This window comes from Halichoeres trimaculatus, unplaced genomic scaffold, assembly GCF_033239565.1.
Source record: "Halichoeres trimaculatus isolate MK-OKI-2021-1 unplaced genomic scaffold, fHalTri1.1 fHalTri1_scaffold_1, whole genome shotgun sequence".
Taxonomy (NCBI): domain Eukaryota; kingdom Metazoa; phylum Chordata; class Actinopteri; order Labriformes; family Labridae; genus Halichoeres; species Halichoeres trimaculatus.
In genome coordinates this window covers 21,462,961-21,483,286 of record NW_027437179.1, presented here as the reverse complement: position 1 = coordinate 21,483,286, position 20,326 = coordinate 21,462,961, and the positions used below count along the sequence as shown (strand labels likewise).

Here is a 20,326-nt window from a genome sequence, read left to right as displayed (position 1 = left end):
GAACACCATTTTCAATAAATCACTAATATTATATTAGTTAATAAGGTTAATCTAAAACTACATAAATTTGATGTTGATTTTTAGAATATAAAGATTTTCTGATTTAGAATAAATCAGCTAGTTTCTTCTATTTTAGTAGCACCCATTTGTTGAAGCTTACAGAATCAGCAGTGAGCTCAGACTTATGCAGGAGGTGGGGGGTTGATAAACCACTGTTCAAAGAGGCCACATGTTCCCTCCCAGAGTGTAATCCAGCTCTGCAGCCCGGTGCTCTAATCCAGAATCAAACCCCTCCTGAGGCAAAGAAAAAAAGAAAAAACATCATGGAGAGACCTTTCATGAATGATTGCAGTGAGATCGACGGACAAACAGACAGAGGGGTGCAGGGACAGACACAGTACACATGCTGTGTTTGTGTGAGGCTGCAGTGGCCTGGGAGGCTGATTGACTGGCTAACAGCCCAGCGCTCCCTCAGGCTGCAGCAAAAGAGATTCAGAAACCTGGACGTTGGATTACAGCTGCAAAGAAGGGTAATAAAAATAACAACACACACACTGTCCAAGTAGGAGATGCACAAGCTCTTAAATGATTCAAAATTTTCTTTAACCTTTAACCCTGTTCTGCTGTCTTTTATCAGACACAGCTGCTGGCGTAAAAGTTTAATGATACAGTATTTTTATTTACAGGACAAGTTCACCACCGATACATCTAGAGAAAGTTTTCTCTGCTGCTCTTTGTTTTTTTTCTGTTTTCTTTTGTTTTGTTTTTAGGAAGGTTTCCATTATGTTCGCTTACCTCTTAGCTGAAAAGATGTCTGAAAGGTTAAATAATTCCAGTGTCAAAAGATGACGAGAGAAATTAGCAAGACTAGCAAAGACCTCCCTGCTGGCAGAGTTTCCACCAGGGAATCAACAGTGAGTGCTCTGTTCACTTGCTGCTTAATGTCATCACTGTGGATGACGGCACAGTTACACATTCCTTGATTTAATTATATTTGTCTGTTATAGACTTTTTAGACTCTGGGCACGTCTTTAAATAAATAAAACTGAGTATGTGATGCTTACAGATGACAGGATGCTGCATATTTGTTGTACATACATCCTGTTTTACTATTGTAGTTTTTCAGTACTACATGAAAGATTAACTTTTTGTCTTTAACCTATTCTTCACATTACAATATTCACATCTATAAGTCAGTCTGACTTAAATAAAAATACATATGGCATACACACAGAAAACTTAAATAGTCACCAACGTGTGCATAAAAAAAACGTCCAAAATTTTTATATTGTAACGATCCATCAAGGAGCAAAGGTAGTTTTTCTTTTTACTACATTTTACTACAGCATTTTGCTACTGCGCAAACCAGAGCTCCAAAGATCTTGCTATGGTGTGGTGATATTTTGCAGAGCTCCTGAGGAGGCAAAACAAAAAAAGAATTTCACATTTGAGCACATTTCGTTAAACACATCTAGACACAAGATCACACTCTGCAGATGATGTCGAAAGGTTTGCCAAATGTGGCTAACTTTAGCAGAGATAGCAGCACTGGCTTTCAGTGCACACATGTATCTGTGTTTCTTAAACACAGCATTTATCCAACTTTTTTCTCCCTGGGCTAAAAAATGTTCATCTGTCAACTATACTGTTTCTATCCACGTAGATGACTGTCGTCATCTAACAGAGCCTCAGCTGGTGGCTCATGGTGGCTGGTACAGCCTTGCTCCTCCAGACGCTTTCATTTCATGTTCCTGAGGTCCTTGAATGCTTCGCTTTTTAAATGTTTCTCATGTGTCTCAAACAAGCACCAGAGAGAAAGAGAGAGAGCTTTCCTATTTTTTATCAAAAACTGTGGTCTTTGGAGGTCAAAACAGTAAGTAACGGTGAGCTATGTTTTTGAACAAAAATTTAAGACCTCTAATAAAGTGATGGCTGAGTCCACACTTTTATTGGCTTTACATCAGTTTAAATTCCTGCAGGTACAGTATTTATTTTGTTTCATTCAAACGTTGACGCTGTTACACAGCATGAAATCCCATTCTAGGTCTACATTAATAAAATATCAATTACTTCTTTGATTCAGTAATTCTGGTGTTAATAGGCGAGGGTGACAACCTTAAGTTATGTACACTACATGTATGAACCCCTACATAGGATACTAATAAGTTGAGCTCACAAATGTTTTACAGTCAGACATATAAGGTAATGACTAATATTCACAGATTCAGCCCACCTAGATGTTCCTGTACACTGAAGTCATGGCTAAATGTGCTCAGCAGACATAAGTTTTGCAGCTCCAAGGACAGCTTGTACTGATGAAAATCAGGTTGTAGCCCACTATCTACTCAGATGAAAACAGAGATCACTTTTGCTAAAGCAATGTTCTACTGATGAAAAAGTCAAAAAGGGTGAATCATGAAAGTACTTGCTGATTCGGGGAAAAAAAAAACTGCGATATCTCAAAATAAGAACATTTTCTGAGGCCTCTAAAAGTTTCTCATAGGCTTCGTACCCTCTGTGGTACTAAATACAAACATAATAAGAAGCAGCTCCCTCGACAAAAAAAAATGTTTTATCTTTACAGCTTAATATCACTATCAAACACAGATGTCTCCATACCTGCATTCACAGATAAAAATGTAAATCAATGAGCTTCATTGTGCTCTCCTCTGCAGCACACATCTCCCTGATAAAACAGTACACATGCTTTAATATGAGTCTCCCATCTAGCATAAAGGCTGCTGCACCCCGCTTAGCGTTAGCTCCTATTTTCTGGATAAAACTCGAAAGAACTTAAGTTAGAAACTTCACAAAGTGGTGAAACTTGCACAGAATAAACAAAACATTACACAGAACTTTAAGCAGCAGTTGTTAGATATTTAGAGAGCAAATAACAACTTTTAAAGACATTTATCGGCGGAGCGTTGCTGAATATCACATACCTGTGATCACGGTGGGAACAGCGTTGATCAGAACGCGCACCGCGCGCGCGCGCGCACGTATTGCGCGCTTTGACAGACGTCACCACACTGACTCTCTGCATGCAGGAGAGGACAAAATAAGCTTGAATCACTAAAGTAGGACTAGAAATTAGTGTTTTGGTGAAATTCATAACCTGTACTTTATCCTCTGCTACACTTACACTTAAGATCCCCCACCTGCCCCATTTTATCGGATTGTCATCGGGACATAAAGTTGTAATGGAATAATGAATTATGTCAATACTACATCCTTTACCAAAATGAATCAATACCAAACGTGAAAAATAGTAAAAAATTAAAGCAACCACAAGAGTTTTGGCACAAACTGTGGACAAAATATCTCAATTTAAGGATGTATTCTGGTTCTGGTTATCTTTTAAAGCCTGAATCTCAGATTAATTCCAGTTTCCATAAAAACAATTCTTGACAAAAAGCTGATAAGAAACTAGATCCTAAATGGCAAAAAAAAAAAAAAAAAAAAAAAGAGGATCTAGAATAGATCATTCTTGTCCATGTTAAACCATTAAACAACTGGCCCCTAACTGACACTTAGAATAGAAACCAAAATAAGAGGCAGTAATTTTCATGGTTTAGATTTTTATAGATTTTTTCAGACACTGTTCAAGGCTCAGAAGCTGACTCATGTTTGGAGGAAAAAAGCTTGTATAATTAAACAGTTTGACATGATAAAAACAGGTACAACTGTTTTTTGTAAGTAAGCTGGACTATCATCTTGAGTGTCTTATGGTTAAATGCTCTGATAAGGAGCACGTGAGGTGGATAATGTTTGACAGAGTCTGTATAATGGATCAAAGGTCTAAGTCAATTCCCCTGTCAGATCCACCCTTACACTTTGGAAGGATTTCTGTCTGAGCGTGTAAGTGAATCTCATCTGGGTGAGTGTGTCTTTGAAATTCTCTGCTTTAATGCTTCAGTAGGTCTTACAAACTACCTCCAAACACATGTGCTCATGTTAAATCTGAAGGCTTTCCAGTGCGTGTCAGCATCCTGTCTTCAGCATCATGGTGGAGTTGGCCTTCTATCCGGCGGTGGCTCTGATGTATTTTTTCGGAGTGATGAGAGCGACGCAGGGCGATCTGGTGGAGCTTAAAGATCACGCATCCATGAATGTGTTCTGCCTGTTTGTGTTGGCTCAGCCATTGTGTCTGGTACTAGGAGGATACACTGGCATGGCTACGTATCTCCTCACAGCCCTGGTGTCCTACAACTTCCTGCCCTGGAGGAGTACAAAACCACTTGAGGAGAGCAAAGACTCAAAGAAGAAGACCAAGTGACAAGGATTTTACGCTGCAGTAGAGAGACAGTGGAAGACGAAAGGAAAGAATAATGATTTTTGAGAACGTGTAACAATTGTGAACATCTTATCTTTGTGATTAAATGATTTTTGTTACCTTGCCTCTCCTTACTGACATTATTTAGTCTATTTTGAAGAGTCCATAACCAAAGTAAATCCAGTCCTCTTTTGCAGAGAAACTCACTCATTTTGTAATTCCTGGTGCTGTAATTAGGTTCATAATGTTACCCAAAATAAATGGATTGCTCTTCAGTTTCCAAAAAAAAAAAAAAAACTAGGAAGACAGTGTCCTAAAATAAACCTTTCTCAACAAAATTTGTTTTTATAAAATCAAACAGAATATTTGTTTTCAGTTGCCGTGTAGCTTACTGAGGGTTTGATGCAAATATTGTCCAACAAGCAGTCATTCATCTCATCACCATACACAGGTACATGCTTTTACCTTCAGTTGCTGGATCTGTACTAAAGCCTTGATGAAAAATTATGTGTTTTAATAAGGAGGAGGTGATGAATTATAATGACCAAGCAGAATCACTTAATGGAGTTTGCAGTGGTTGCTTGGCATCCATGTGGCATGAGCAAAAGCCAAAACATACAAGGTGACAGCTTCAGAGGGTCTGAAAGGCAGACTTTGTGATCCATGATAGACTGTGTAAAAGAGAAGGAACATGATCAACATCATACTCAATTTGAAGTCTTGAGTTCAGTAATTTGGCCAGTTTTATCTTTCTTTTTATGAACCCAGAGTGATCATGTTTGGAGACAGGGTGAAAACCAAGCAGCATCCTGTGGTAATCACCAATTAAATTAGTGCTCAAATGGAAAAAAAAAAAAAAAAAAAGTTTCCTGCGTGTTCACTCAAGGCCGACTGCTAAAGCCAAAGAACTCACAGTAGATATTGTGTCTAAATTCCTGTATTTGTACAGAAGTAAACATGTATACAGCCTGTCACCAAAAAAAAAGTTTGGTTTGAGAGATTTTTTCTTTACCAATTACAATTGTACTGATATTGATACTGATGTACTGGATATTATAGATAAGTTTTCATAATAATTAGTGTGGCTAAGTTGACAGACAGATGGGCAAATTGCAGTGTTTTTCCAGGATGCTCCAGCTCCAGTTTGTTGATTGATTCAAGTAGTGCTGTTAATTGATTAAAAAGTGTAATCATGATCAATCACAGTAGAGGCTGTGGTTAATCATGATTCATTACAGTGAGAAATAATCGTATCTGCTTTCAAAGCTTTAGAAAACTCAGCAAGCTGCATTAAAATCCAATTAAGACTGCTATTAGCCTGTTGAAAACAACCCCAATAATGTTTTAGAGGACTTTGGGGTGGCCATTCAGATTTTAAGTGAGGACAAGGAAACTCCAGGCACTCTTTAGATCAGCACCCAATGCCCAGATAAAAAATATCTGAGTCCATGCAGCTCATCATGGAACATCCAGCTTCATGGTAAAACAGAGTGCTTTTTTGCATGAGTGGTCCATACTGATCTGATGAGATGCTTCTTCTCAGCAACAGGCTCTGGTCTGGTGTCTGTTTCTCTTAGCTTTGACGGCGGCCTTCGTGTGTCTTTCATTTTCCTCTTGGCAGTACTTCACAGATACTTTGTGTAGTTCAGGTCCAGCAAGTTTTTCAAGTTTTTGGTACTTTTGGCTGTGTGGGCAGGTGCCAAAGCCGGCTGTAAAATTGAAATGAGCATCTTCATAAAGCTTGTCAGCAGAAGGAAGCACGAGGGGCTCTAAAATGTCCTGGGAAATGGCTGCATTAACTGTGAAAAATTTACACTGAACTTGGATGTCTATAAGATACTAAATCTGGGGTTTTTAATAACTGTAAGCCATAATCGCGACTATAAAAAAAATCCTGAAATATGTCACTCTGCATACTGAAACAATCTAACTTAAGAGTTTTTACTTTTTAAAATGAACTGGTAAAATAAATTAACATTTCCATCATGTTCTGACTGATTTAGGTTGCACCTGTACAAGCTACAATACAATTAAAGAGTTTTATCTAATTTTTGAGTTAGAGACAGACATGGAAATAGAAAAATATGTCCTGAAGTGTAACACCACCTCATAAAACCTTCAATGCAATGCAGTATTATGCAATTTGAGGGGGAAAAGTTTTGATCGTTGTTGCTTTGTTTTGTTTGTTCTTTTTTTTTTCTTTTTTTTTGGTCATGAAATAGATAAAATAAACATAACCAAAAGAAATTTTCATTTTTGGGACACACTGTCTTGAAGCAACACTGTACTATAAAAGTAAAAAAAAAAAAAAAAAAAAAAAAAAAAGTCAAACTTTCCTCCATTTCTGAGTGCTAATTAGGCTCTACATCCTTAAATAAGAGCATATTTGTTTGGACTCTGTTCAGTTACTCAAAGACTTTCATCAATTTTAAAATTGCACTGAACGCTGAATCATTTCCACTAAACATCATTTTAACCAAAAACAAAACAAACTCCAGCTGGATGTGAGTGATCTTTGAATGAAAAATAGCTTACTGACCACATTACACACATTCATGTGAACTGTCTGCAACTCTCTCTCACAAAAACCTAATCACTACAAACACTCTTTGTGTTTGTTTGTTTTTTAATTATCCGCATTTTTTATGAATGACTGTGTCCTTCTGAAGTGGGAGCCTGTGTACACATGTGTGAGTGATTCTGTGCTGTGCAAAACTGGACTCAAAGAGAGTGCATAATGGGATTAGACCACACTTTTCAATTGATAGTGCAGGGCTTTGTTCCGTGGCGGTGCAGATGCATGCTGTGTGTATCTGTGAAACAGTAGGGATTTTCTTTTTGATGATTTTTATGACTTCCTCTGGCGGAGAAATCCTCTTTGAACCATTTTTAAGGCTTTTACTGTGTCTCTACGTGTCACTGTGTCTTTTTTTGTTGTTCTTTTCTTCTTACAGAATTATGAAGGAGAAAGGGTGATCTACTTTTTCTGACATCTTCTTTCCTCATTTCCTTTTTTTTTAGGTAGGCTGTGTTTCAGATGTTTCTAGCTTCTGCAAAGACTTAAACACTTTAATCCTTTTATGACCAGTTTGTTTTTTAACATGCAGCTTATTATAAGTCTATTCAAGTTTAAGCTCAGTGCATTGAAAAAGATTATATCATGACTGGTCAACAGGTCAGCACTTAAAAATACCATTAGTCATACTCAAATGATGAATGTAAAATATGATATATAATATGTAATATGAGGATGAATTGTCTTAAAAATAGAAACACAAGTTTCTTAGATTAAATAAAAAGTAACTGAAAATATATTGAAATATTTTTTCAGTGAAAAGTTATTGCACAACAGATACGTAATAGGCTTGATACAGCAGATTCTTGCCATGGCTATTGTTTTGGTACCTTCATTTTTGTTTTTTAATAGCAAAAGTTAGAATTTGAATCACCTATTAGAACTTTTAGCATTTCCACATGCTAAAGTGATCAGCTCACCTCTTTAGAATGCAGTGCAGTTTTATTTACTACACTTTGTTTACCGGCACATGGTAGAAGGTTTTTTTTTTTTTTTTTTTGTGTGTGTGTGTGTGTGTGTGTGTGTGTGTGTGTGTGTGTGTGTGTGTGTGTGTGTGTGTTTTGCCATCTTGTTTGAACATTGTAGGAACCATGTGTCACTCAGGCTCTTCCAAATTGGAGATCTGTGTTTCTTTGTCATAACAGAAAGTAAATGTATCAATGTTACCTGCAATTAGTGTCACCAACTCTCAAGTAAGCTGTTCCTCAAGCTGACAGGGACAGAAAAAAAAATTGCTAACTTCAGCTGAACATGTCAACATGCCTATGGTTACCGTGTTAATTATAATGCAGGCATGCTGACAGAAATGTTTCTTGTTTTAAGGGGCTTTGTAAACCTAAGATCTGAACAGAGTGAAATACTCTAGATGTTTTTGTGGCCCATAATCAAGCATCAAAGTAAAAATTACCCTCTGAGAACAGTAATGCCAATACAAATATGAAGACAAGTCTGGTGTTTGTTGAGATTTTCAGTCTTAAAACTGCTGACGACTGACCAGCTGCCTTACAGGCATTTGCAACCCTGAGTATTTCCTATTTGTTTGAAAATGTGGGGAAATTCATACGTGTTGACTCACCAGGACACATAATTGATTACCTATTTACTATTCTTTTGGTGTATCTGGAAAGATTTCAAATAGATTTCTACACAGACAGGGTGATTGATCGAGTGGGACAGAGATTGATGGATCAGAGTGTAAGAACAGCCTTACTGGAGCGTTGAAGTGTACTCAAACAGACAGAGACATTCAAATGAAATTTCAGGAGTTTATCATATGGAGTGAGAGCAGATGGAGCACAAACAGCTGAGACGTGACAGGGCCTCCGTATGGATGTTTATTTGTTTTCTGACTGGCATTCTCAAATGGTTGCTGCCTCCTCTGAGGCAGTAATGGCCATCGTACATCACAGCACTTGTGTCTCCCGTTGCTGCGGGGACAAGCGAAGCTCGAGTCAAGTTAATGATCAGAGTTTGCAAAGGAAATGAAGATGTATGAGTTCTGAGCCTGAATCTCCAGGACTGAAGTAGGAAGAAATGCATCTGGATGAAAAACATCCCCACATGTGTACAACTCATCCCTTACAACCTGTTAGTGTGTTTATACTAAGTGATCAATAAACTCCTTTGCCGTCTGCAAGGTAAAGGATCATTTAATTTTATATTTTGTCTTCAGACAGGAAAAGATTGAGTGCTGAAGTGTGCAGTGCAGCAGTCTGGAAAAGACTGAAGATCCTGATTTCTCTGGTTAAGACAGATTTGTTGAGTTTACAATGTGTTCCAAATTATTATGCAGGTTGCATTTTTGTGAATATTTTAAAACTATGCGAACATAAACTATGTTAACACTCATAGTAAGTATTTCTTCACAAGTGTGGTTAATATGCTTTTCAAAGTATGTGGATGTATTCTTAAATAAATGCAATGCAAGTGAAGGGGAAAAGGGTTAAAAAAAAAAAGTTCTTTCTTTCTTTTCAATTCTCTTCATCTTCATCTGTTTCATGAATCAGTGTATTCAGTAAAACAGTAAAACATCACAACTTTGAGTGTGATATTTAATACACAAGTGGTTTGAAGTTTTAAAAGCAATAAAGAACTTTTTTTTATTTTTTCACCATGAAACTAATAAAATACATATCTGCTGTCGGTTTCTCTATCCCTGTTCTAAACACCTGAGGTGCTCATCAAATCAGATTACTTGGTTTGAACTAAAAGTTGTGTACTTTATTTCAAGGCCCAATGTTTATCATGCAGAGAGGACAGTATTTTTGCACTCTCCTGACCTCTCTTGACACTGGGAAAAGGACTTTTGGGTACTTGACCCCCCAGCCTAGAATTTGTTGCAGGATAACTTCAAGCTCAAGGGGCTATTGTCTATAAATATTTTTATATCGAAATTGAATGATGTAGAAGAAGTTAATATAAGGTGTCGATGATTTAGCTTGGCTGTTTGAATATTACTTCCCAAGATATGATTTATAGATGGCTCTATTTTTATCCATAATGATGTGCTTCGTAAATTGTTTCGCTTTGTCTCTCTTTGTATTTTTCCACCTGCCATTTTGTGTTTTTGCAGCTGCCCGTCTTTCTCTTGAAAAATATGTTTTTAACCTCCAGTCCCCAACCTGGTTAAATCGAAGTTAAATAAATCAAAGAAATTAAATAATAAATATGAATTCAACACACCAATAACACACAAAGGACAGTTTTTATTTGTTTTTTTAAGTTTATTTATTGTCTTGAGGGAACGTTGTTTCATTAAATACTTACTTACATTATTTACAGTCAGGTATTTTACATGGCTTGGTCACATGCACATTGTCATATCAAAAAAACTGTACACACATTTACACTCATTGAAGAGGGAGTAGTCTGTGCAATAAAAGGCACAAATGACCTTTGACCCTGCATTTAATCCTATCCTATGAGTACATACGGTGATACACTGGGACACACTGTATCCCCATTATTGAGATCCAAGTGACAGCACCCATCCACCCAGAAAGACACAAATTGAAAGCTGCAGAGCAGACATGTGTTGTGTGTAGGTGCGAGAAAGCGATTCCCAGTGAAGTGCCCTCTTGTTCAGCAGCCCTCTTGATTGTGTCTAGAAGTGGTCTCCTCCCCTCGGCAGCCCAGGGCAAAGTCTTTTCAGCCGTACTGATAAAAGTGAGCCAAGACACAATCTGTAGGACAATCTACAATCCTCTAAAGGAGTCTGTTACAGATTCAGGATATCAAGTGGATGATTATTTAAGTCCTACATACACATTCTGTTCTTGTAAGGCAGTAAGGCCTGTTGGCAGAGGCACAAGGCTGAAGCTAAGACGCTGACTACTGAGGTTTCCTCTCTGAGTAGTTGTAAGATGTTTTGTTAGGGCTGGAAATGCTGAAGGTGGAAATCACACAATCACTTTGACTGGCAGCTTGACTCTTTTTTTTCTAAACACAATACCAGACATACTGGTTTACAGCAAAAGTCCACATATTTTCTGTGACTTTGCAGCCTTTGTTTTGCTTTTTTTTAATTGACCTAAATTAAACCCTGCCCTAAAACAGCTACTGTCCAATTATATCCTTGTTAACTTAACAAGGCACCTCTAATAAAACAAGCTCTGAGTCTTCCCTGGAATCGGAGCAAGTCATTAAAAAAAAATGGCTAATCTGGTGCTGTATTTTGGCACAAACTGTATATGTTTTTTGCAAAGTCAGAAAGCTGGATGGGTGTAGTATTTATAGCTATGGGGGGCACTTTGCTATCTATCAACCTACACAGTGTCTCAAGGTGAGAGCTGCGTGTTCCAGTTATTTAGTAAATATCACTAGGGGGGGTTGTTGTAATAAAATTGTAAACATACCATTCAACTTACATTATGGCTTCAGAGTGAGCAATTTTACATCTGTTCAACTGATATTTAACTTTGGTCAATTCACTTAATGTGCTCAGTGGAACATTAAGTGATAATGCACCTCCAAAAAAAAAGATATTATAAAAAATCATCCACTAAAGACAGATAACGCTCATTTTGTATCTCACATTCTGTCTTTCATGGAGTAATATGAGGTGTTGTGGTCAGTGATATTAAAAAATTCCAGCAGCCAGCCAGGGAAATAAGGAAGGAGAAAATACTAATTTCCAGGAAACATTAGCCATATTAAAGGGGGCTCTTAAAGGCAGGGCTATACTGGGCACAAGCTTTCTGCGTCCGGACTGTTATGTTTCAAACCATATCAGCGCTAAAATTATTCTCTAAACCTAATGTGAAGCTAATCAGACATTTTCTGCTTTAGTACATTGTCAGAGCTGTATGTGTGCCACACTGAGGACTCTTAAACTCTGCCTTCGTAAACTAAGTCTAATTCTAGGCTTAATAATTGGAAACAGTTATCATAGTATTCACAGCAGTGTTCATTATCCAAAGTGCATGTTTATCCTAACTTGAAAAGATTACTCTAAGGTGATGAGAATGGTCAGTCAGCCTCAGCTAACTCTTTGTAGTATTAAAAAAGGTATGACACACATATTTACACATCACCAATCAATGAAGTGGTGCTCACGTCACAATGGAAGCTTTTTGACCTTTGGTTAACTTTAGCTTTAGCTAATTCAAGACCAGACGATAAGCTTTCGTCTTGACTTTGCTTACATCATTTGGGGGTTTTCTGGCACATATCTTGCCGAAAACAAAGCATGCAACAGATTTATGCTTTTAATCTAGATTAATGGCCAGATACCTGTAGATTTTTTGTAACATAACCACTCAGATATTACTGACAGTACCTGCAGAAATAAGTTTTCTGTTTTTTGAAACGTTTAATCAATCAGTCGATGAGCACCACTAACATTGTGCATCCTTTAGCAAATATACAAGCTACTAAGAGAGGGCCTAAAGCTACAGTATTACAAGTTTTTTAGCAATTCAGTGATCACATGGTTTCCATTTTCTTGTGAGGTCAAGGTGGAAAGCTAAAATACTGCAATTATGCTTTAGGTGGACAAATAAGATTGCATTTATTTTAATTTGAAACATTGGGAAATTGAGAAATTCTAACATTTCACTCCTCAAGGATATTTAGAGTTACCAACATTTTTGATTCCTCATTAGCTGCCTTTAGATAAGGGCTGTCATTAGTGTTCAACCTGTTTCGCAGTAAAACTACAACAAAGGAGCAGCTTTAAAGCCGATGGTAATATTACTTCTCAACTGATTCTACATGCTGGCTTGAAATTGGTTGAATGCTAATGTCAGCATGTTGCAGAACGCCGTTGTGACTCAACTGTTGATTGTGAATTCGTGTGGTGACACTAAGTCAACAGTAAATCATTTAGCTAACACCTAGCATTAATTTTGACCAGCCATCATTGGCCCAGTTTTTGACTCTGTGACAACATAAAAAATCTGTAAGTTTGGAAGTGTTAGCTGTTGTTAGCATAAGCTGCTCCCATGCTGATGAGTCATCAAAATTGTAGTCATACATACTTTATTTTAAACCTGAAACAGAATCAAGGTGCTTACACATTTGGCCAATTCGTGTTTTTTTTTTTTTTTACTTTTCTGGTCGATCAAGATGCAGTGAAATGTTAAGTAATTTTCATATTATTGATTTTGTTCACATATTTTACAACACTTTAGCTGCTCAGCCTGAGCATTAGGTCAGAGGAAAATGGAAAGTGAAAATGGAGACCAGCTGCCATAGAATTGCCTCCAAACAAAAGCCAACACAGAGCTGCTGAGCAGGATCAGTTTGGCTAATAAGCAAAGATTAATTCATAGTGTGCGGTGAGGGACCCTGTCTGAAAGCACAGACCCTACTATGGTCCAGCACTATGCTTTCCAGATGACCACATTAGATACCACTCGCATCAGTTTTTTTTTTCCTCAGGTAAACTATTATACAGGTACAACATTTTATACAGGAAAATATGGCCAAAAATCAGTGCACATCTCTGCAAAGTTGCAAGACTTGTAGTTCTGACTAGATTTGGAAGATGTCACTTAAGCTGTGATCATTTTGTTCAGAAAAAGCACAGTACATAGATACAGTAAAGGGACCCCATATGCAGAAGTAAAACATGAACATGAATGAACTGGTACCTTTTTGTCAGAGTAAAAAGAAATCTCTGGAACAAGGCATTTGGTTGATTTGAAGAGCTACCAAAATCCACAGGGTTACGAGATTACTAGATAATGAAAAATAATATCCTTTGACCCCTACCTGAGTTTCTACGAGTGGGAATACATTAAAACCAAGAATGCTTTAACAAATTACCACTTCCACACATTTTTATCTCCATAAACACAAAACCATAACCCACACAATTGCTTTTGGAGATTGTAAGCAGCTTCAAACATATGTTGGCAACATCAGCCATCAGCAGCACATAAAGTACTCTCTCTCTCTTACAAAGGGAAGATTTGCAAGAAGTATGTAAAAAAAATAAAATAAAGCAGCCTTAGCACCTTTAAAAGCTATTTTATGGTCCAAGCATTGATTAATTTTTACTACAAATGTGTGTCTTTTGTTCACAATCAGAAGAGCTTTTCCATAAAAAGACTGAAAATTTGGAGCTCAACAAACCTCTAATCTGATTTGTGACACTTACAGATGTTATTTTGTTTCTGGTTTGACATTTCAACAGCGAGAGGTTTTTAAGTAATTTTGGAGCAACATAAAAAGCCCATGTTGATAAACTGAGAGTGATATGCATGCTTGTTAATATCTGTATCCAGAAGCATCAGACAAACACATATAATTGAAGTGACTTTTAAGACTTGGGTTATTACTGCTGCCTGCTGGCATATGTGTTTGTGTGTCAGTGCAGTGCTGCAGTGCTAAATCTGCTTCATTAAAGAGACACTAAATCAACACAGTGAGGGATGCCAAGACCCATCAGGGAAGATGGATAACCAAAACATCAACTGGAAAGTCTTATAATTCTGCGTCCACAGTCAGTGTTTTCACAGAAATACAGTATAATTTGCCTCATACACAGCTTTGTACATCAGTGCACAGGGACAGGAAGTTTGCTCCTGCCTTTAGATGTAGCAGCAAAAAAATGGTGGAAGAAAACTGGGATTTTAATAAGAAATCCCCCCCAGTTATGACCTACTTTCACCCGAGTAATCTTGCCTGAAAAGCAGCCGGTAGAGCTGTGAGACCTCTAATTAAAAATGATTTCTAGAGAAGTTTGGTAGCTGGGAAAGAGGTGGACTCTTCAGTCAGGCTGGTCAGATTGACACAGTTGCTAACCTTAAAGATCAGAGGCGAACTGAAGGTAGACGGAAACGGGTGGGGCGATTTGTGGAGGATAAATTGCAGGTTTGAATGACACATTGCAGGATGGCTCAGTTAAGTTGGCCCAAAGGAGTACCCAACTCACAAACATGTCAGGAGCGTCCAGTGTGGGTGTACACTGTCAGATTCCTTTTTTTAGTGTGCGTTTTTTGCTGTAGTTAGCACAAAATAGAACATATAATACAATCCAGTAAGATTCCTTCAGAGGTGGTGCTTCTTGGCAGGTTCTACAAGATGTGTGCTTTCCTGTTTGCAAGGTCAGCAGCTGGACAGGCTGATAGCTGGAGGGCCACAGAGGACACATCCACACAGAGATGAAGAGCCAGGCATCAAATAAAGACTTCAAAATGTCAAGCACCTGGTGTTTGAACGGAGACCCGTAAAAATGTTCCCACCCACCTCATGCCCAAGTTCAAAACAACTGAGGTAGGGAAAATAATAAATAAGGTAAAGTCATTAAAAACATGACTTGTAGAATGCAGTTAAGTGTCAGTGATAAAACGAATGAAACTTAAATTGATTGAAAAGAGCATCCAGGGTAAAAAAAAAAAAACAATACCAAGAGAGGGAATTTTCTGTGTATTCCACTAATATTCAATCCAAGATCAATAACTGCTTATTGATCAACCACCATGGCGAACATAAGACCGGCCAGTGTGTTTTTTATCCAAACAGTCATGACTGTTAAGGTGCTAACAGCCTTGAACAGAGGAACAGACATCCTGGGTGTTAGATAACATCCCTTAAGGTTTATACTCTCTGTGTCTTGACTTTCAGCCACAACAGGTACATGAAGACATGTCTTTCAGAAAATTAATCTCCCACTGTTCTTCAGGCGTTTAAAAACGTTGGTGGGAGAATGAAAGGACACTTTTGTCTTCTTCTTTTGAGGCTGTGGTAGATTTCCCCAGTCGAGAGAAACTGTTCTGCCTGGTGAATCCACTGTTGAGAAAGCTGGGTTTATCTCATCCCTTGTAACATCGCACCTGAATGGCACTTTCAAATTGGCAATAAAAAAAAAAAATCTAGGAGGCAAATAGACCTTTTTCGCCTTTGCATCTTGTCAAAAAGAAGAAGTGCCTTGATTTCCTTAGACACGTTTTTTTTCAGTGTCTTGTTGCTTGATGTGAGCAGCTCAGGCAAAATGGCCGACAAACAGAACACACCGTCTCTTCGGTTGTCACCTCTTCCTCCAAACCTTTGATGACCAGATCTTCACTGTCTTGTCACTGAAAAGAATGAGAGAGAAAGAGAGCGAAATGGAGAAAGAGCAAGGATGTTGAGCAAAGGAAAGCAACAGAAACACAACAAAAGGGAGAAAATAACAAAACATCAATCAAGCTATTTTCCCTTTCAAAACAACCCCCTGTACATCAGACAAAACATCCACTTTTAAGTAAACTTCATACACACACACACACACACACACACACACACACACACACACACACACACACACACACACACACACACACACACACACACACACACACACACACACAAAAAAAACCTTCTACCATGTGCCGGTAAACAAAGTGAAGTAAATAAAACTGCACTGCATTCTAAAGGGGTGAGCTGATCACTTTAGCATGTGGAAATGCTAAAAGTTCTAATAGGTGATTCAAATTTGCTTATTAAAATTTTTAAATAAACATTTTTTTATTTTTTCTGGATTTACTTAAAGCTCCTGACACAAAAATCAAGAAAAGCAGGGTCAAGGTTTCACTTCACTTTGAAGTCCAATTCAATTTTTTTATACAAAGGAGGCTGGTAAGATTTCAAAAGCACAACTATCCATTATTTTTTAAATCAGAAGTATCATCTACAAGTCAATACTTTGTGAAACTTGTTTACATGTTTTTGGTTGCTGTTCAAACAATAAATGGAAATAAAGAATATTGAATGGGTTGTTATCAGCATTAGGATCCTGACAGGATGAGCAGGTCTCTCATTTACAAACTGCTCACTATAGATACTCCATTGAATAACTGAGGCCCCGTTTACATGACGCCGAAAACGGTCAATTCCGCAAACATTTCGTTGCGTTTTGGCCTTCCGTTAGATGAGACCACGTTGCGTTTTCAGTGAAAACACAATCTTTTGAAAACGCTCCCCACAGTGGAAAGATCTGAATCCGCTCCTCCATCCAGCTTCGTGTAAACACAGAGCGGAGCGTTTCAGGGTGAAACGCTGACGTCACCGCATGCACACTCGCAGTTTCAGGTGAAGGCTCTGCGCGCAGCCACATTTCCAGTTGAGCCATTCCGGTCCAGTAGGTGGCGGTAATGCGCGTCATGGTTGGATTGCCGACCGTCTCACACAACAAAACGGCAGAAAAAGAAAAAACAGAAGAAGAGACTTGTCCTCCAGGAGTCGTATGAACGCGGATCGTTTTCACGTCGTCCTCGTGTAAACGCGGGTGGCTTTTGGAAACGCAAAGGAAGAATCTTTGTGGGAGTCTCCGTGTAAACGGGGCCTGAGAGTTGCAGAAGAACTAGTAGACCAACACAGCATGGGACACAATAAGAATAATGATAAAAAATTACAGTATTAGAAAATAAATCTGCAACATCACAGTTTGACAAACTTCATTTTAAAGGACAAATCAAACCAAAAATTAAGTGTAAGGTGCCATGCCCACTAACACACTTTTTGCATTATCAGTATCTATTTTCTGTTCAAATAAAATGCAGATCAGCGTTTACAGCACTCAGCGTCCTCAGTGGGCAAATGGCCTGAACATCAGCTGAATTTAGCTACAGCTTATAAAAGATTTTGGAACATCACCACGCTCGTCAATGTCACCTCTTTATCACAAAACAATCAGGATTAGGAAGGGGCAGGACTTTGGATAGCTACTCTGTCAACAGTAATGCAGGAGCTCCAGAATGAGGAGAAATTCACCATAGTCATTTTTTGAAGGTATAACCTAAAGTTGCTACGAATGCTACAACAGGATTTGCATCCTTAGTTATTACATTTCTGTTTTAAAACCAAGCGGCAACCTCTGGTTTAGAATTTGAAGCAATCTGGAAGAGCTAATAACTGTAGTTCGTTGAGTGTCCACTTGAGGCTGGCTACGGAAGTCCAAGGAACATCATACACACCAAGCCATAAAGGACAATTCTCATGGCAGAAATAAACATGTTTACAGTCTGAAAAAAACACGTCTCCCATCTCAATAGCTAGTTTCTCTGATGCCACACACTGAAAAGGGGGAGAGTTTTTTTCTAACCGAGCAGTTAAGAAGAAATTAAGATGATGAGTTTATCCAGAGGCACAGCTCAGCTGATTGACAGGCGGGCGCCCTACAGCTGTGAGGAAGCTCAAAGCCCGCCTCCCTTTCCAATACGGCCCCGCTGAGAATTTGCATCAAAACTCCACTTCAGAAACAGATGGGTGACATCAAGGAGACTAAATCTATTTATTTACAGACTAGGGTAAAGTGCCATTGAATAGAAGCAAATGTGAAGCATACACAGCATTTTAAAACAAATTTAACAGTCAGTACTCAAAGAGAACAGTACCAGTTCAACGGAACAACTTTTGTAACCTTGTAACAGTAAACACTGGTGAGAAGCACTCTTAAATTGAGGTCATGGAAGCTGCCAGCACAAAAAAAATGCCTTGGGGGACACGGCTCCTAAAGGTAATGAGTCTGTTCCATACGCGTGCTAGATGTGTCAGCCTAGTTGTTTTGTTTCTGCATTGTGGTACTGCTTAGCATGGAGATAATTGGTCCTTTTGTCTGACTTCTAGTACGAAAGTGAATGCACGAATTTGACCAAATCAGAACTTCCACTTTAAGGAAAAACAAATCACAGCAGATCAATTTGGGAGAGAAAAACATGATAAAAAAGTTATTCCAGACAGAACTATGGATCAATAGTTGAGCTGATGAATAGCTCTTCATCACAGTGCAAAGGAGGTATTAACACTGATAAAAAAACATTAGAAAATAGAAGTCAAACTGGGTCAGTTGGAAACAGGAAATCAATAAAAAAGGTTAAAGAAAGAATGACCTGGAGAAAAAAAAGAAAGAATAAAAACAGAACAGGAGACAACAGAAAAGTTAGGGTGCCACACAGGAGTGAAAAGTAAAGAAAAGGGGGTGAAATGAGGTTAACTCATTTGATATTAGCGAAGAGAGTACCAGAGGAAAGGAGGGTTGGTGAGCTGAGGAGAGGCAATCATGGGAGGCTGGTGGCTCGTCCCTTGATTGCCAAGACCCGTCGAGGAAGACACGGGGTCAAACCCGGCACATAGGTCCACAACTTCACCCTGCAGTCACTGCCATCAACACAGGGAGAAGGGGTAGAGTAGGAGGAAGGCAAGGAAAGGAGAATTTGAGAGTCTGAATACGAGAAGTATTGTCCACAGAAATGATGGCATAAGACTAACAGCAAGAGGTGATGAAGAGGTGTCAATAGGTTATGAGACAAGACAGTAAGAAGAGGTGGAGAGTTCACTTCAGTGAGAGCTCAGCAAGCGGATAGAAAGTGAAAAAAAACTATCATAGGCAGTCAGGAGAGATCACAGAATGCCACACTTAGACACACATACAGACACGTGTACACACAAAAGCACTAACACTAACAGTTAACAAGCATGATGTCAACAAACAGGATGTTGTGTGTGACCCTTTCTGAAGGACAGGACGCTGAGCTCACCTAGAGATGAATACATGAGAAAAAGCAGGGATGAATCATGCTCTAGCTATTTTCTCAGAAAGAAACATGTTCAGTGGAAAGGGACAAAAATGTTGTACCACTCTCTCTACTAATCCGAAAAAAATTTAAAGAGCATGTTCTCAAGAGGAGTACTTTTTTTTTTTTTTTTACTGTTGTTGGTGTATTTGTGTGTTTCACCTGTTGATTTTGCTCCAAGCCTGTTTTTTACTCCTTAATATTTTAATCTTTGAATGGAACCAAAAACGATCATAATGACTATGATTTTTGGTGACAAAGAACTTTAATAACAGCTAGGCACTGCAGTTCTCTGTGAAACAGTAGGAAACAGTCCATTTGTGTGGGGACTAGTTTCTGCAGCGGAGAGGAACACCAAGTACTCTGACTAATGTTCAAAGTGACTAATGTTCAAACCCTGTGCTCTGGGGACAGTGGCAGGTGGGGGGTTTGATGGGGGCGGTACACCTGTCAAATGGTAACGCAGGTGTCCTAAGGTGGGCTGAGGGACAACCAAAACCTTCTGTGAAGCAGAAGGGCAAACACTGGCTTGATCTTGATTTTCAGTATGAATACAGACCGTGAAAGCGGGGCCTCGTGATCCTTCTGGCCTTTGGAGTTTTAACTGGAGGTGTCAGAAAAAGTTACCACAGGGATAACTGGCCTGTGGTAGCCATGAGTTCATAGTGACATTGTGATTTTTTTTTTTTTCTCACAGACTTTTGAGTTTATTCTTGTAGTATAACTGCTCTATCCACTTAACAGTACGCTTATAATCTCATACATTTCAACTTTCCTCTATGAATCCATTCCTTTTGTTTGTTTTTTTTTAACTGTGACCCTTATCCTTCATCATAGTGCAATTTTTTTATGTATAAAAGTATTCTGATGTGAAAGTTTTATTGGGATGAATTTCCTTTTATCAAGACTCTTAAATCAAAAGCTAATAATCTAGAAACACAGGTCTCTTTTTTCCCCTCTCTGAACCCTTCGCTACAC

General features: G+C 38.4%; 1 protein-coding gene across 13 annotated transcripts in view; it reads right to left on the bottom strand.

Moving 5' to 3' along the window:
• Positions 1-10,077: 10,077 nt before the first annotated feature.
• kif21b (kinesin family member 21B) overlaps positions 10,078-20,326 on the bottom strand; it is a 70,815-nt gene continuing 60,566 nt past the window's right edge. For 9 of the 13 annotated variants that reach the window (XM_074672053.1, XM_074676680.1, XM_074674822.1 and 6 more), the window contains 2 exons: positions 18,796-18,932; positions 10,078-15,871 (listed from right to left, as the gene is read on the bottom strand). In XM_074672053.1, the coding sequence (XP_074528154.1) occupies positions 18,833-18,932 (100 nt within the window). In that variant the 3' untranslated portion in view covers positions 10,078-15,871; positions 18,796-18,832. The remainder of the gene's footprint in view (positions 15,872-18,795; positions 18,933-20,326) is intronic. The other 4 variants (XM_074677473.1, XM_074678280.1, XM_074679797.1 and 1 more) reach the window with 1 other exon arrangement.